This window comes from Rhipicephalus sanguineus, chromosome 2, assembly GCF_013339695.2.
Source record: "Rhipicephalus sanguineus isolate Rsan-2018 chromosome 2, BIME_Rsan_1.4, whole genome shotgun sequence".
Lineage (NCBI taxonomy): Eukaryota > Metazoa > Arthropoda > Arachnida > Ixodida > Ixodidae > Rhipicephalus > Rhipicephalus sanguineus.
Genome location: NC_051177.1, coordinates 11,555,700 through 11,574,052, shown reverse-complemented (window position 1 = coordinate 11,574,052; position 18,353 = coordinate 11,555,700). Strand labels below are relative to the sequence as shown.

The 18,353-nt window shown below is 45.0% G+C and overlaps 1 protein-coding gene and 1 pseudogene across 1 annotated transcript; both read left to right on the top strand.

Moving 5' to 3' along the window:
* The first annotated feature begins 779 nt into the window (after window positions 1-779).
* On the top strand, window positions 780-3,089 carry LOC119381048 (uncharacterized). Its single transcript, XM_037649037.2, has 4 exons — window positions 780-1,032; window positions 1,091-1,240; window positions 1,518-1,586; window positions 2,775-3,089. The coding sequence occupies exons 1-4, from the start codon at window positions 850-852 to the stop codon at window positions 3,087-3,089; spliced, it is 717 nt and encodes a 238-aa protein (XP_037504965.1). The 5' UTR covers window positions 780-849.
* Window positions 3,090-13,661: 10,572 nt separating this feature from the next.
* LOC119381047 (uncharacterized) lies at window positions 13,662-16,689 on the top strand (annotated as a pseudogene).
* Window positions 16,690-18,353: the final 1,664 nt, after the last annotated feature.

Here is an 18,353-nt window from a genome sequence, read left to right as displayed (position 1 = left end):
TGTAGGCTGTTGCTAGGGTTACGTCCAGACGTAACTGTAGTCACCGCTATCGTTACGTCCAGACCAAAGTCCCTAGATTTTTCCCTGTTAAAGAGCAGGGAAAATCTAGGGACTCTAGTCATGTGGCTTTCCACAAACGTGAGTAAATTATTTTCCTGTTGCTCAGTGAAGGCCCTCTGCGCCCTTCGGGCGCGGCAACCTAATCGTGGCTTCGCCCTCGCTTCGCGAGTGCGGCCATTTCGCTAACGCTCAATGGCCGGTTGGCAGGGTCACGGTCACGCGCTACTGGCCGCTGTCGCGGCCACGCGCTGTTTAGCCCGCGCAGCCTGCCCCTTCGGGGCAGGCGGAGGCGTACGTAACCCAAGAGCCGCGTCGCGCTTCTCTGGCAACAGACTTCAACAACACCTGAGACAAAAAAAAAAAAAAAAAAAAAAAAAAACCACCAGCAGCGAGGCTCGAACCAACGTCCTCGCAGTTCCGAGCACGACACGCTAGCCGCTGCGCCACTGAGGCCAATCGGTTCGGTAGGTCTAACGGGCTGTATTTGTATTGCCACCCTGGACGTAACTTTAAGACTCGTTATTCTTACGTCCAGACGTAACTGCAACGACTCCTATCGTTACGTCTGGACGTAACGCTAGACACTCCCTTGGATGTATTATTAGGTGTAGTTTGCAAAATTGTGATATCTCTTTTCATTGCTGAGGTAGAGTCATTGCGTTCGTTTTTTTTTTTTCAACAAAAAGTAAACCCAATTAGAACTGAAGCTGTCATTCTCAAAAACAAAAAGCGTCCTCTATTATGATATATTTAAATAGCAGCTCTCAAAGTAAAGCGTCCTCTTAAGGCATGCACATGTCTAAGATCCTTTTTTGCATTCAGGAAGTGCCTACGGACACAACCTCATCTGATGATGAAGCAGTCTCCAACAATGCAGCGCCCGGACTAAGCCAAGCAGCAGGTCAAGCTTCAGTCTTGTCAGATATAAACAGCGTACTTCAAACTGATACGTTGAGTAGTCAGGATGAACAGGTGAGGTAGTATGTTTCAAATGTTAAGTGTATTTTATTAATAAACTGTTTTGTCACAGGAAACTTCAAACGACGCTTGTGGTGCAGCGGCCTCCAGCATGGCATCTGCTGCGGTCAGTCGCAATACTTCAGAACTGCAAGCAACCAATGATGGGCCACAGCATGCCATCCCGATGATTTCCCACGACACATTGCTAAATGATGAAGAGGTACACACACATACCTATATTTATATGTGTATGTATATGTATGACCAAACTGTTTACACCAAAGGGGTTGTTCGGACTAGTGAGTAATCTGCAATGGCATCACACAGACATGGCAGCACTTGTGCCTGTTGTGTCTCCATGTGTGGTGTCGTTGTAGATCTTGCACTAAAAAATCGAACAAGGCTTTGCCACAAATTAGGGTGGTGCTGATCTCTGTCTAGTTCCCTTTTCTCTTGGTTCATTGTTTTTGTCTTTCTTTTTTTTTATTTTTTTGCAGCTTTCCATGTCTGATGATGATGGTTCAGAGCAACATGATCCTGGAGAGCTGGCTTCAGAAGATGACATGGTAGGTCCATCAGAAATTGCAAAATTTACACAAACATGGTTGACGTCATTAACTGTTAGGGGCCCAGTTAACATGTTTGGGCATTGCAAATACTGAAGCTCAGTGTAGCTAACACATTTATTTTTGCTAGATATTAAATGTCTGCCGTAAAATCCCACCAGTGCTTTTGAGAACAAGCACTAAGTAATGTAATCAAAATTGTACAAGGCACGAGAACTTCCTGAAAGGTACTGCATCTCTTATTACTTGCTTTAGGACATAGGGGCTGCTTGGTTATAGCAGTGTAGCCTCTGGTTGCTGATTGCAGAGTGTATTTGCAGGCTATTTTTAATTTTCAGAAACCTCATTCACATTGCCTCTTAACCGATTTCAAATTTTTGAATCGCATGCTGCAAAAATTTTTAGAATCAGTTGAGTAAGTGCGGAGTTGAAGTTATTTGTCGTATGCTTCAAGCGCTTTCTCTCTCCTTTCGTGCCAGCAAGCACACTGAAAGCTACGGAGGGAGGGGAATGACAGGGGGCAAAAAGATGCGACCCTTCGTCAGCATGGGTCATGATCTTTCTTGTTTTTCTTCGAACACGCGGCTTAATTTCAGCATGATCGCGAGTGCGCTTGGGGGTACGTGGCAGCATCCCGCAGCGGCCACAGTAACTATGCAGCAAATCAGCCAATCGCTGTGGATGTGGGTATATGGTGCAAAAATTTGGGTATATGGCATCAGTTGTAGAGAGAAGGGGGATCAATTTCTAGCTGACTGAGAATTAATTGTAAATTCTAGACCATGTGCCGCACTATAATGTTTGTCTCGGTAGCCTGGACTACTGATCGGCAGCATTTTCTGATTATACTAAAATAAGCGTTGCAGGGCCCCTTTAAAGCTGAAAACTAAGCACAGCAACTGTTTTCCATTTAGAATAAACGCTTTAGCACAAGTTTACTGCTTCATGCTTGTCAAATTTTCTTTAGTAACATATTGATTTGGTTGGTCCATACAGTAGGTTACAAAATCATTTATTTAATATTACCTGCTTAGTGTTCAGTTAAGACATGCCTAATAGCTCTGGCTTTCTGGCTCCTTTTGGGGTCTTAATTTATTGTCCTGCTTTATAGTCTAACTTCGACCGTAAATGTTGATGGCTGGGCACCTGCTCCATTTTTAGTGACTATTTCTTTTCTCCTTTCCGCAGCAAATGCCTAACAGTCCCACAGCGCCTGGTCATGGTGGCAAGTCGCTTTTTGGAGAGTTATTTACCGATGTTGTGACTGAAAGAGTGGTTCTGTCTAGAGGCGATATTCTCCTCATGGTGCTGAAGCACGCTGTCAAAAATAATTCATCATTTGCAGGGCTGACCAGCATCTTAGACCTTATCAACAGAATTTTCGAACGACCAATATTGCCTCATTCACGTTACCAGCTCTCCAAACTTTTGAGCAAAACAGGCACAACAATGACATATTATTGTTTTTTGCCCCAAATGCTTCACACACATAGAAAATGCTGAAACAAATGCCTCTTTTCACTGCACAAAGTGCGGACACAAAACTAGTGTTTCTAGTTTATCTGATATGCCTTTTTTTGTGACTCTTGATGTGGAATCGCAGTTGCAAAGATTGTTGAAAGACTGTACACTTCTTGACTTAACAAAGCCACTTAACCATGATGGCTCATTGGGTGATCTGTATGATGGCGAAATGTACCGCAATTTTGCAGCTGCAACACAGCAGTGTGGTCCCAGAATCAGCTTCACATTAAATGCTGATGGCACACCGCTTTTCAAGTCAAGTGGCACGTCCATTTGGCCTATTCAGCTAATTGTAAATGAGGTTCCGGCTGAGCAGAGGATGTCAAAACTTGTGCTTGCAGCATTGTGGTTCTGGAAGGAGAAGCCACACATGGAGCTTTTTCAGAGCACATTTGTTAAGCAAATGAGCCAGCTTAGCGAAAGTGGCTTTGTCTTGGAGCAAAAGGGGCAACTTCAGACATTTAAAGCTTATTGCATTTGTTGTGCGGTTGACTCGGTTGCCAGGGCACCTATGCAAGGTGTCACTCAATTTAATGGTTATTTTGGGTGTAACTGGTGTTTACAGAAAGGTGAACGAGCTGGTGGTTCAACAAAGTACCCTGTTCAGCCAGTTAACCCCACTGAGCGTACAGAGAGCCAGATGGTTGAAGACATGACAACTGCAGTTAGGCAAGGAGTGACCGTTCATGGTGTAAAAACGGCATCTCCATTGATCAGCCTGCCTTATTTTCACATTGTAGCAGGATTTGTTCCTGATTACATGCATTGTATTTTACTTGGAGTAGGACGACAATTCTTAGATTTATGGTTTGAGTCTTCTGGTTGTGCTTACTCTCTAAGCCGCAAGCAACACACAATCGATGAGAGGCTTATGGCTATCAGGCCACCAAAGGATGTAAAAAGATTGCCAAGACCAACGAAGGAGCGGAAATGGTGGAAGGCGAAAGAGCTGGAAAATTGGATATTGTACTACAGCATTCCAGTACTTGATGGCATTCTTGACAGAAGATACCTTCAGCACTGGGCATGCATGGTTGAAGCTTTGCATATTATGCTGCAGTGCAGTATAGAAACTTCTGAGCTGACTAGAGCTGAGAAACTCTTGTTAGAATTTCATGTGCGTTCAGAAATGCATTTTGGAAAAGCTTTTATGACGTATAATATGCACCAGTTGACGCATATTGTAAAGAGTATTCGTGACTGGGGACCCCTGTGGGCACACTCTGCGTTTCCATTTGAATCGGGAAATGGGAGCCTCAAGGAAGCTATCAAAGCTGCAAATGGGATTCCCCATCAGCTGTGCAGAGTTCTGCAAATTGAAAATACTGTGATGGAACTGCAGGATCTGGCTGTCAGCCCTAGCGTGGTGCAGTACTGCAATTCTTTTGATGCCAAAGTCACACACAAAAGCAAAAGCAGCAGTGATGGCACCCGTTTCTTTGGAAGTGGTATTCCTATTCCACCAGCCTGTTCATTGCCTGAGCAAGAAATCCCACCACCTTCTGTACAGTACAGAAGAATGATGGTAAATGGTTCAATCCTGACAGACTGCTCATACGCGTCAAAGAAGAAGACTAATAGTTCAGTTATTCAACTCTTGGATGGGTCATTTGCCATTATTGAAAAGATCATTTTGAGTGGTGATAACACATCCATATGTGTCCGGAAACTTCGGTGCCGACCAGTAAATTATGACTTGGTGACTGTAAACCATGTGCAAAAAGTGCTATTCAAAGAGTCGCCGGCAGTAATTATTCAGCCTCTAGAAATAAGAAGTGTTAGTGTATTAATCAATTTGGAAAATGTTTCATACGTATGTGCACCTCCCAGCACCCTTTCTCTGTAGTCTTCTTGTTCGACAGTTCTATGTTCCCTAGATGCTCCTGACACAGGTCTGATAGTAGAATGGCCTAGAAAGTATGCACATAATTTTAAATAAGTAAACAAATGCAAAAATTAAACCGTAACCCGACTGAGCAGCACTCCTTCGTGTGCACTGGGTGGGAGGGCGTGTGAAACATGCAGTCAGTCCTGTACGGAGGACAAAAAAAATTACACCATCTCCCGCTAAAGGGGACCATGAGGCGATGCGAAGCCAGAGCACTTGCATGATCGCGTTCCGTTGGCATTCATTGGGCATGTTACCGACCTTGGATCGTTATTAACGTTGTAGGCGAAGGTGAAACGGTTAACGAATGTCATTATTGAGCACCGTCTAGTACTTGAGGTATGCACTTTGCTTTGATGAGGATGGCTTTGTGGTCGCTGAAGTGAACCGTGAGGGGATCTTGGTGCAGTGGGTGGATCTTGAAATTGGTGAAGACATGATCAATGCATGTGCCATGAATGGTAGTTCGCTGCCCTTCGCTTCTCAGCTTTGTCTTGAGTGGACGCAATTGGGCTGATGCTGACGCGTGCTTGCGTCAGCCCACTCACTGATGGGACTGTTGCTTCCATCATGCTTCATCGGAAGCACCAATGGAGTCAAGCGGAGTCAACCAAAGCAAGCGCTGCGCTGAACACGCGCTGCGCTCTAACCGCTTAGAGGAGGAGAGTAGCGCATGCACCATGAAAGCAGAAGCGAAAACGCAGAAGCGCAAGCAGGTGCTGGTAGAGAAGTGGAGAGAGTAACGCGCAGCTGTCGGAGAGAGGGAAGGAGGAGAGGTGCGCATGCATAGTGTGAGTGCAGACTACCACGGCGCGTGCGGATCACCACGCCACGTTACATACCCCTGAGCAAGAGATGCGTCGCATTTAAATGGTGAAGAGCTGGCAGATGCTGCCGATTTATGGGCCTTCAGTGTCTGTGTGTCGATATCTTAGGACTTATGTCTTTGGAACTGTCAGGATAAGCAGATGCAATTTCGATTAATTCAACATCCATAAATCACCATTTGCATTTGACCCGCCGCCACATGAGTCAGTTGTTTGAGAATGCTGGTAATCCAAAGCAGCACATCTCGCTGCAACATGAAAATCAAGGGTAGCCCCAACCACTGATTTTAGCGAGCTATTTTAGGTGTTTTAGCCCTTTTCGAGGAAGCAGTTGATATAATCACTAAGAGATTATGGAACACTGCTTTCCTCATTTGCTCATTTTCTTTGGAAGAGTGCTGGTGATAGTGCAAAGCAACAACTGGTGCATTTGTTCATCACATAAGGAGGTACAGTGACTGCTCATTGTTCTCTTGATATATAATGAAAGCCATGCCTTTGTGGCATCCAAAAATGCGAAATACCAGCAGTACAAGCTGGGTTTTGTGCACGTGAGCACTATTGCAGCTCTAATCACACTGGTGTGACCGTACATTGAAACTTGCATTACTTGGAAAATCATCGCGAACATGACATCTCACAAGATGGAAGACACAGTATGAGCACAGTCTAACAATTGAAGTTTATTGAAACAAAACGAACGCATGTAAAACAAAAACCATGCATGTGCAGGAACTTCCGGTCACGTGAAAGAAATTTCTAACCAGCAAACTTCATGGGGATCCATTGACCTCTTAAAATTGCAAAGTTGCCTAGATGCAAACACCTCGTGCCCAGTGTGTACTTGTGCAGTGCGTATCAATCATTCAGTCTTGTCAGAGTGGCATATGTCATTCAAGTTGCTGTGCCTTGTGAAATTTTATGTGCACTGTAAATTTGTCATTTAATTTCAAATGCAGCTATGTATAAATTTTGTGCATTTGTGTATGATTTTTTACATATGTACATATATTGCATGCATGTTATTTTTGTGTTTTGTTTGTGTGTCCTTATGCCTGGACTTGCTGTATTTTTGCCCATTTTAATAAACATATTGCTGTGGAACGCCATGAACTTCTCTGAAATGCTTGGTTGTCTTCTGTTATGCAAACAGCAGTAAGATTATGCTGCTGTGCTTTCATTAATTTCAAGAACACTACTGTGCAGAAAGAGGTTGCGTAGTGTATCTATTAAAATATGTCCAGACTAATCTCAAATGCTTGCACTGCTGCCATTAGTGGCATGCATTTCTCATACATTTTTCAGGAGTTGAGCCCTCTTCCAGTGAACCTGCTTCATTTTGCACTAGGAAATGGTATTTCTTCTAAATTTCGAAATATATGTTAAATGCGAGTCATTTTAGTGAACCAAAGGCACTTTGACTGTTTCTATCTATCTAGCCGCTTACGTCTGTGTTCTCGTGGTTGTCTCTTGGTATATCAAAATCGGCACAGGAGCACTTCAATGTATGATGAACACAATCTGCAGGCCATGACTTAACGCGACTTCCCTGTGGCATGCATCATGAAATCCTTTCCACCAGTCGTGTGGCACATACCCATGGTATGCGGTTAAGTGCTATAAGTGGTTCATAGTCTATATCATCCCAGACTTTGGAAATCTTAACGAACAGCGTGAATGAGCCCGTTTCATTGATAGGTGAATTATCCAGATGGCATCGAAGAACAAAAATCATGGCTCTAGCCGGAATCAAACACTGGCATTCTGCATGGCAGTTTCCAGAGTCGCTGCTTCAAACTGCTTTGGAAAAATACCCTGTACAATCCTTCTGTCAGGACAAATCTAATTGTGGTTGCAGAGTTGCCTATCCTATTTATTATATCACTGTGATTAATTTTACATATGTGCACTTATAACTGCTAGCTATATTCAAGCGTTGCACTTGTCTGTAGATATGCACATCATTGCTCCATAGTGTGCACTTCGTGGCGATGAAACTGACATGTAAGTTGCAATGTGAGCACCAAAGTTATGTCGGGCCATAAGCTACCCTTCAGGCGCCAGTGTACTCGACATGCCTGGTAAGTCCACGATATGCGCAGAGCTACTAATTCACACAAAGACATCGATCCACCTCATAACGCTTAAGGCTCAAAGCAGAAAATCCGGCATTGGCTGACGCATGCTTACTGCTTCACACGACTGATTCCCACAATGCGTGGGACCTGCCAGATTTTTACACTCCATTTGCACTACACCCTTTGTGCACTAACAAGAATCGTTAATCTCATATCCATGTGAGTGAGCATTGCTATGTCTACGCAAAATACTCAAGAAAATAAATAATTAAAACAAGCGATGAGGCTTGCTTGTAGCAATGGGCCTATTTTCGTCCAGGCATTTGCTCTGCAGGAGACTGAAGGTACAGCTTCTACGAGCACAGCTGTAGGTCACACAAACCAGCAGAGCTAGCCGCATTTTTAATTGCACCATATTCAAAACGCTGTTAATGCTATTACTGTCCCACTGTTTTAAGTTAGGATGTACCTTATAATAAATACCACAAATCTAGAAAAAAAAGTAGCTTGTAAGGAACATAAATGGCCTAAAACTGCAACTTGGGGCACAGCCTGATGAAGGTTTCAATTCAGAATGTGCATACATGGCACAATTGAATGGAATAGATAAAAATTATTATGACGACTCATTGAGCCTGGAATTCTGCCCCGACCTATAGCGATTTAAGTTGCCATTTTAATAACAAATGCCAAGTTTTATATATATCAAACAATTTTAATCGGAAGAAAAACGTCCAATAGGTCTACCCAATTGGAGTTGTACAACCAATTGGACCAACAAGCATTCCAATTGGGAGGCCAATTGGAATGCTCTGTTCCAGTTGTTTTCCAATTGGAATGTGTGCAACCAATTGGACCAACAAGCATTCCAATTGGGAGACCAAATGGCAAAAAGTGGACCAACTGGAATGACCAATTGGAACTGTGAGGTCCAATTGGTCTTTCCTATTGGAGTGCGGCATTCCAGTTGGTTTCCAATTAATCCCATTTGGGACCAATTGCTAGAAACTGGTATGACCAATTGGACCCATTAACTTTTTTTGACTGGGTATATATATATATATATATATATATATATATATATATATATATATATATATATATATATATATATATATATATATATATGTACATATACATACATACATACATACATACACAAGGGCGTCCGCAGAACTTTTTGCAGGGGGGTGCATACGCAAGGGGGGGGGGGCATTCAGCACTGGCAGCCTTTCTTTCACTGCCGTTACATGACAGGCAAGATTAGTCAGTAGTTTGTAACGCGCGAAATTGAATGGCAAACCTGAAGGCCAGGACCTGAGTGTGCTAATCAAGCTGTGTAGCTTATCGCAACTGCATAGAAAAATATTATCCGAAATTCCAAGGGGGGGCAGACGCCCCCCCTTGCAACCCCCTCCGGACGCCCATGTACATACATACATACATACATACATACATACATAGAGTAGGCTAACGCTATCACGCGGAAGCTTTAATTATATGCCAGTGAGTTCAATTCAAGATGGCCGAAAGTAATTCTGAGATGGTAGCAAATACCATTTGCTTACCACTACACCTTGTGCGAAGCTGCGGTTATGAATCTGGACGAGTAATGGAGTTGCTCATTGGTGGCCGCACTTATAGTAAAACCCTTTACTGATAAATCAAAACTGCGTACAATCTTTTCTCGGCACTTTTATAAGCCGGCATGTCGAAGGGTACCGCCAATATGTAGGCAACCAAAAAATTACCCGTTTTTTTACTGGCGAGTAAGTTTGCGCGAAAGCGTTCACTGACTGACTGTGTCGGGATTGCTTTGTATTCTCAGTATCATTTTTGTGTTCTCAAAACCATTCACTACGGGGTTCAAGACAATTAGAGCGCAGCTCTTAGGCGTCCGTTCCTGCGTTGAGCGGCATCGCCGTTGGCGTCGGCGGTGTAACCGATAGCGCGAACGAGGACGAAAGAGAGCGAACGCGGAGTCTGTCGATATCACGCGATACTGGCCTCTAACCTCGCTTTCTTCCTCTGTCGCTCGTGCGCATACATACATATCTTCTTCAACCATCCCCGACGCACTCTTCTTCAACCATCCCCGACGCACTCAAGACGAATTTGCCGCATTGTAAAATCCGAATTGTGGAGACAGGCAAGACATTTCAAGGAATCTTTGAAGGTAGCATGCGCCATACGTTACGACAGGGAACCCAACAGACGCTTCAAGGAGTGGTGCAGGACGTCTGACAACCTCGCTGATTGGTTATGGGACAACACGAGACCGCACCTGCAAAAACCGAAGAAGACACAACCCGCAGAAGGAAAAGTTGTCGTTCTGGGAGACGCTTCAGTTCCCAAGGACTACAGAAGAATTATTGGACTCGGTCCGAAGTCTTGTTTCGAGCCGTCGTTTTCCCCACCGGAAAAGATGACACTGGTCAAGTCCATGGCTCGCCGAGTGTCGGATGAAGAACGTCCAAGATTCATCACTGAATGCGTGGATGTGCTTTCCAGGACAGTAACCGGCGACAGAAAACAACAACACGTAAGAACTTTGGTGAACTTTGGTGTACGGAACAACCTGCGTTTTCTTACTTCAGATAAGGAGGGTTGTTTAGTTGTCATACCGGAAGGACTCTTTCAAGAAAAGGCTTTGGTAGCAGTAGAAAATAATTTTGTCCGTATTGACGTTAACGAAAATAAGGTTAAGCAAAAAGCTGTCGCTTTACTAGAGAACAATAATTTTGACCGTCTTGCATCAGCAGTAAAACGCGCAGACAGCTTGCATCTTGAGTTATTCTTTTCCGCTAAGACACATAAGATCCGTATTCCATTCCTGGCCATAGTGTCCGAAAGAGATTCGTGGCAGTTATGTGTGTCATCGTACCTTCAGAGTCAGCTTAAGATATTAAAAGTGTCAGATCCGTTCGTTCTTCAAAACTCAGAGGCGTTAGTTGCGTATTTAAGCACTCATAACCCGGGTAAATGCAATTTCTTCAGTATTGATGTGCAGGATATGTATTACAACATTCCGCATGGTCCCCTATTGTCAAGTGTAAGACACTGTATAACAGATGAAAACAATGAGTTAGAGTTCGTGAATAAGTGTGGTGTGTCGGTTGATGCTTTTCTTGAATTGTTATCCTTTTACCTGAGGTCGACATTTGTAATGTGGAACAATAGTTTGTACCGTCAAAAATCGGGCATTACTATAGGCTCGAAAGTAGCCCCGGTTTTGAGCACTATTTACTTAGCTAGCCTAGACAAGACAATAGATTTGAACCTCAACGGACTTGCACTCAGGGTGTTCCGCTTTGTTGATGATTTTTTGGTATTTGTTAAACCGGGTGGTTTCGAAAATAGAGTAGCAGAAGTGTTAGAAATATTTAGGAACAATAGTCAAGGGCTGGAATTCACGGTTGAGTTACCAAATAGTGACAAGCTGCAGTTTTTGGATGTTGAAATAGCTGCCGCAGCTGGACATGTATGCTGGTCGTACAATCCACGAACGGAAAAACCGTTACTTAGCTATAGTTCGGCTCATTCTAAGGTCGTAAAGAGTGGCATAGCATTTTCATGTCTGAGAGCAGCACTGACGAAGTCGTGCCCAGAAAAGATTAGCGAAAGCTTCAGTCAACAAATTAGCAGGTTAAAAAATGCAGGGTATGAAAAACACGTGCTGTGTAGATCAGCAAACAAGCTGATTAGTTACGCACGAGATAACTCCAGGAACAAAATGACAACAAAAAATGAAAACAGGAAAAAGATTGTGTCTATACCATATGCGCACAAAATTGCACATAACTTAAAAAATGTAGGCAATAGGTTTGCCCTAGAAGTAGTGTTCTCGGCGCCCAACAAGCTTGGTAAAATATGTGCAAGATTAGACCGCAAGCTTTCCTCAACAGAAAAGACTAACAACAACAGATGCACGATAAATCACAAAAGTAGGTTTGTTAGATGTAAATAGTCCTTTGTATATTGTTTACCCCTATCTTGTGGAAAAGTATACATCGGGCAAACGGGTCGGTGTTTGAACACCAGGCTGTCAGAGCATAAGAGGGCCTTGGAAAAAAACGATCATTCCCACATAAAGGGACACTGTTCACAATGTGGCTGTCTGCCACTGTTTGATGACACCTCCGTCGTTTTCCATCATGTAAACCAACTAACCAGGGAAACAGTTGATCATCAGTTTCATTAAGCCATCGGGAAGTCACGTTCCTGGAAGGGCCTTAAATTGTAGGAATGCTTCTGTTGCGCCCTCATTCTTGATCCTTTTTTCCGTTTTAAGCGAGTGTTGATTTCTTGTTGAAACGTCTTGCAATAACCCTAGATTGTGCATGGTTTTTTATAGTGTACAAGCTGCTCGTGTTTCGTTAACTTTTGGTTTTTGTATCGCTTGAGTGTGCGCAGATAGTTTGGTCCTAGATAAGAATACATTGACTGTCGGTTTATCTTCACACGTGCATAACTTATCCTTTCACAGGAGTGTGCCAAATTTTGTCTTTAATCAGGTGATATTGAGGGTTGGTTCATTTCTGTGTCACTCGGGGGTGCTTGGGTGCTTATATATTGAAGTATTTTTCCTGAAATAAATTCAGTTGCGAGTGTAGCGAGTGTCGTGTCCTTTCTGTTTCTTTTGTCCCCGTCGAAAGTGCGCTACCTAACCATATAGGCATAATGATCAGTCACCAACTAGCCCAGCTCTCAACCTTATTGTGCGCATGCAGGGCTGGCACGTGCACAGCGGCTGGCTTCGCTTGTCGTAACGGGGCTGTGGGCGTTTCACTTGATTCGCGACAGCTGCAATGCACAGAGTATATAGTGTGCGTAGCACTCGAGCGCTGGCAGTTTCTGTGGCAGTATGTAACGAATGTTACATTGCTACAACTGCGGATAGTCAAAACTTCAAACACAGCTGGCGTTGCCCAAACACGAGGCTGCGCTCAGCGAATGAGACAGTATCGTAATCGCCGGTGAATTTTTTAATTTGTCATAGCTTAAGATCGTCGCTTCAGTTGTTCATCAGCACAACAAATCCGTTTGAGGGACATTTTTCCACTGAATGTTTGACTTGTCGCTGGTCTATGTGCCGAACTTTAAATGGCTGAAATGAAAAAGAAGCGGGCATAAACAGCCTCCTGTGAAATAGACGCCAGAGAGGATGACCCGGGGACCTAAGCCAAGCTCTTAAAAAGTACCCTGGGCCGGCGCCAGGGTGGGCTCTGCCCCCCCATGAGGCAGTCCGGGGGGGGGGGGGGCAAGCCCCTCAGCCCCCCCGTACTCCCTGCCTATGGGTTTAGTGCATCTTTGGTCGATTACCGTGCGCCACGGGCAACGTTGCAGTAACGTTGACCACGTGGTGAACGGGGTAGGCGGCAGTTTTAACCCGTAGTAGAGTGTTTGGGTGCGCCTGTTTAGTTATATTAACGGTGTTAGACTGAACTTCGTGTGTTCTGTTCGATGGTCGGGCGGGCGATGGTTAAGCGGACTGGAAAAACCACGGGCGCCAGTGATCTCGTGCAGTGCGGGGAATGCATGCGCTGGTGGTACCTAGATGAGACGGCCTTCACAAGTCTAGCCGACGCTGAGGAGGCGAGCTTCGAGTGCAAGCTGTGCGAGAAAGTGAAGGCGGCCGTGCAGCGCATGGAAGCTTGCATTGCGGAGCTAAAGGGGGAGCTGAAGGTGGAGCGAGAACAGAGAATTGAGCTCCAAGCGCGGCTCGGAGAGGCACGCTACCGCCAGCCTAGTAGAACAAATGGAGGCCGATCTGAGGAAGGAACGGGAAAGGCGGGCCGAGCTCGAAGAGCGAGTAAAGGCACTTATGGCGCTTGACTCCGGCCCCGAGCAGTGTGAGGCGAAAGGCAAGGACAACACGGAATCCCAGGCAGAAACAGGCAAGAAAGGGGACCTAGGGGCTGCAGTGGCACATGTAGGAACAGGCGACAGCAGGAGAAAAAGCTACAGCGATGTGGCGCGGCAGTCTTCCGGCGGGGCAAAGCGAGGAGCACCGGCAGCGGGCTCGTTATCGCGAGTCGGCGACACTCAGCGAACGGGAGATCAGCGGACGCGAACAGGATCACAGCAATCGCAAGCCGGAAGCGAACGACTGGACCGTAGAAGGGTCCCAGTGGTGGGGGACTCCAATGTAGCCAGAGTCGAGCAGGGCGTCCTTACGACAGTGAAGGCAGACAGGAGGGTAAAAGTGGAGGCCCAGTCAGGAAAGTGCATGACGGATGCACTGACCAAAGCACAGGAATTGGTAGGGGACAGCATGGAGGGTGAAAACCTCGTCATCATTCATGCTGGTCTCAACGATGTCCTGAAGGGAAAGAGCCAGAACCTTCAGAGACAGTTAGAGGATGGGCTGCGTAAGCTTCGAGAAGCTTCTGAGGGTCTGCATGTGACCATATGCACCATCCCAGAAGTCTGGGGGAATCTGGCGGTATGGAAAGGAGGGTGATAGAGGCTAACTGTGTCATCAGAGGTATGCGCCGGCAGCTCGGCTACAGCGTAATGGAGGTAAACAAAGACGTGTACGAGCCCGGATTCCGCCCTTTTGCACAAGATGGCATTCATTACAGTGGTACCACGGGCAGGAGGGTAGGTAATAGGATGGGTAGCCAAGCCACAGCTTTTTTAGGGGGACCCAGTGCCATGAGGCCACCAGTGTAGACAGACACGATTTCAAAGTGACACCAATATCCAAGACACGTAGAGTCCGGGGGAGAAGAAATCGACGTAGGCACGAGGGCCGAGCAAATTCAGACGTAGGGTATATTGACATGCAGGGTGGCAAGAATAGGTTGAAGTGGGGAGAGATAGAAGAGCAGCTAAGGGAGGAGAAGCTGATGGTATATGGGTTTGTAGAAACACATCTTACGGACATGGAACAACCACCTAACAATCCGGACTACGCATGGGAATATTGCAATAGAACAGAAGGCAGCAGAAAGGGGGGTGGTATCGGGGCATTTATTCATAAAAGTACAGGCTGGCAAAGGGTCAAGCAGGAGTCCAGGGAACATTTATGGCTAAAAGGGAAAGTGGCAGGGCAGATGACGCTCCTGGGTTTTGTATACTTGTGGACAGGATCAAAAGCCAGAGGAAAACCAAGAAATGGTGCAGTGCATAGAAAAGGACATTGATGAACTAGGAGACGAGTGCGAGATACTTATATTAGGAGATATGAATGCGCACATAGAAGATATGGATGGATATACTGACCCAACAGGCAGAATGCTGATGGATATGTGTGAAAGGCATGATTTAATCATTTGCAACAGTACCGAGAAGTGCGAAGGGCAGATAACATGGGAGGTGGAAAGGCTGCAGCCGACGATAGATTACGCACTGATGTCACATAGGATGTATGATAGGCTAAGGGTGATGAACATAGATGAATATGGTTCCAGAGGCTTCGGTAGTGATCACAAACGTATCAAGCTGAGTTTTGGAAGAGAAATGAAAATAGGAAGGAGGCAATATGAGCAATCACAGGGTAATATTTATTCAGAAAGGCAAATAGAAATAACAACTAAAGAGATTGAGAAAGTAATCACCGAGGATACTAAAACAGTGTGGACGTACACAAATCTAATTAAACTGTTTGAGTTGGAGCTTGCTAAGGTACGAGTGAAATCAACCGGGAAAAGGAGACACAAACCCAAGAGCTGGTGGGATGAGGAAGTTAAGAGAGCCATAGTAAGACGTCAGGAAGCCTCCAGAGAACACAGGCATGCTAAACAGAGGGGTGAACCGGAAGATGATGTCGAAAGAAAATGGGGTAACTTTTTGAGCTTCAGAAGGGAAGCTTCCAATCTGATCAATGAAAAGATTAGAAGAAAGGGGGCCCAATGGATGGCGGAAGTAAACAAAAAGGATAGAAAGGCAGCCGCAAAGTTTTGGAACCATCTCAATTCTCTGAGTAATAAGACAAGCATGGAACAGAGGTTTATAACTACAGTTCAAGGGGTTAGGCTAGAAGGGGATGAGGCAATGGAATTTATAAGAACAATGATGACAGAAAAATTTAAACAACAAGGAAGCGATGCATGCACCCTAACGGATGAGGATAGACCAATTAGCGCAGTGGCTCCACTGGGACAACGAGAGTGGGAAAGGGCAGAGAAGAGGGTTCCTAATAGCACATCAACAGGCCCTGAGGGCATCCCAATTATGCTAATGAAGAAATTAGGTCCAAACTCTAAGCAAAGATTAAGAGAAGCAGCGAGCAAAGCAATAATGGATGGTGAAGCTAGAGTCACTGTATATGCTACCTTTAGGTAGCAGAGTTGCGCATAGGTCTGGCTGGCAACCGCAGCTATGCGGCGAAGCTTCACTCTCTCTTTTGCAGGCGACGTGCCTACCGTGTCGCCGACTGACATGTTTGGCGTGTCGAAGACCGGTGATTAACTTGACTGTCGATGACAAGGGTCAATCCAGTTCACTGCGGCGTCGGCGTCAAAAAATACAAAAATTGGCCCAAGCGTCAGCTTCTCCGCAACGCATGGTTGCTTGCGGCGTTTGGAAGACAGATGCGCGACTCTGCTACCTAAAGGTAGCATATACAGTGACTCTAGGTGAAGCCCCCCATGGGTGGAAACTAAGCCGGATGAGCATGATCTATAAAGGAAAGGGGGACAAAGCTGATATAAACAACTACCGCCCTATAACAGTGACATCAGTAGTTTACAGGCTGGTGATGCAGATCGTAAAGGAAAGACTACAGACATGGGTGGAGAATGAGGGGGTGCTGGGGGAACTACAAAATGGGTTCCGTAAACGAAGAAGGCTAGAGGATAATCTGTTCTCATTGACGCAGTGTATTAAAATAGCGGAAAAAGAACACAGGCGCCTGTGGCTGGCATTTCTAGATATCAAGGGAGCTTACGATAGTGTGATTCAAGAAGATTTGTGGGGAATACTGGACACACTAGATGTGGAAGATGGAATAACTAATCTTTTAAAGGACATTTATAAAAGTAACAGGGTAGTTATAAAATGGTAAAAACAGGTATCCGAACCTATAGAGATACAACACGGGCTTCGACAGGGGTGTCCCTTGTCACCTCTGTTATTTATGCTGTATCTACAAAGATTAGAAGTTAAATTAGAGGGGAGTAGACTCGGCTTCAGCCTCTCTTTTGCCAAGCAAGGAAAACACGTTGAACAGTCATTACCGGCATTGATGTATGCAGATATAGTATTAATGGCCGACAACAAGGAAGATCTGCAGGGATTGATAGACATCTGCGGTAATGAAGGTTAAATTTGAAGTTCAGTAGGGAAAAATCGGCAATCATGATTCTTAATGATAATGAAGGCAGTGAGCATAAGATACAGGAAGTCACGCTGGAGATAGTGGATAAATACAAATATCTGGGCGTATGGATAAACAACGGGGCTGAGTACCTAAGGGAGCACGAAAGATACGTAATGACTAAGGGCAACAGGAATGCAGCTGTAATGAAAAATAGGGCACTGTGGAACTACAATAGGTATGACGTTGTGACGTTGTGAGAGGGCTTTGGAAAGGGGTAATGGTCCCATGTTTGACGTTCGGCAATGCGGTCTTGTGCATGAGATCAAAGGTTCAAGCAAGATTGGAAATTAAACAACGTGTCATAGGTAGGCTTGCTTTGGGAGCACACGGGAATACCCCAAATCAGGGGGTACATGGCGACATGGGATGGACATCGTTCGAGGGCAGGGAAGCTAGCAGCAAGATAGAATTTGAGGAGCGATTGAGAAAAATGGGAGAGGAGCGTTGGGTTATAGGAAAGATTTCAGCTACTTGTACATGAAGAATGTTGATACTAAATGGAGGAAGCGAACTCGAAAATTGTCAAGCAAGTATTTAGACAACAGCAGAATACCAAGCCAAAGGAAACATCGGTTAAGAAGAAGGTGAAGGAAACAGAGAGGGACATGTGGAAAATGGGGATGCTTACGAAATCATCACTGGAGACCTACCGAATTTTCAAGCAGGAAATTGCAAAAGAAAAGATCTACGACAATTCTCTGCTGTTTGAGGCCAGGACGGGAGTATTGCGGACCAAGACGTACCGAGCCAAATACGAAGGCACAGACACGTTATGTAGTGCGTGTGGAGAGGAGGAGGAAACGGCTGAACATTTGATAATGTTCTGTGAAGGGCTTCACCCCACAGTCCAAGATAATGGCGCGGAATTTTTCAAAGCATTGGGGTTTAGGGACAGTGAAGGCAAAATAGACTTTAAAGTAGAAATAACCAGGGGAAGGCTAACCGATTGGTGGATACAATCAAGGCACGAGTGAAATGCAATCCTTCAATACTAGGGTTGCCACCTTTCCCAGAAAAAAAAACCGGCCCGTCAGCGGGGGGTCACGAAGGTGAGGTTGTGTGGAAAATAAACAAACTCCATGTTAAATCTTCGACATGCGATGGCATTTATTGTACCCTCCTTCA

What these genes read in the sequence shown, in the direction of transcription:
- LOC119381048 (XM_037649037.2), top strand. Translation starts at nt 850, where the DNA reads ATGCACATGTCTAAGATCCTTTTTTGCATTCAGGAAGTGCCTACGGAC. An exon ending in TGAGTAGTCAGGATGAACAG is followed by an intron (nt 1,033 to 1,090) that starts GTGAGGTAGTAT and finishes GTTTTGTCACAG; the next exon opens with GAAACTTCAAACGACGCTTG. An exon ending in CATTGCTAAATGATGAAGAG is followed by an intron (nt 1,241 to 1,517) that starts GTACACACACAT and finishes ATTTTTTTGCAG; the next exon opens with CTTTCCATGTCTGATGATGA.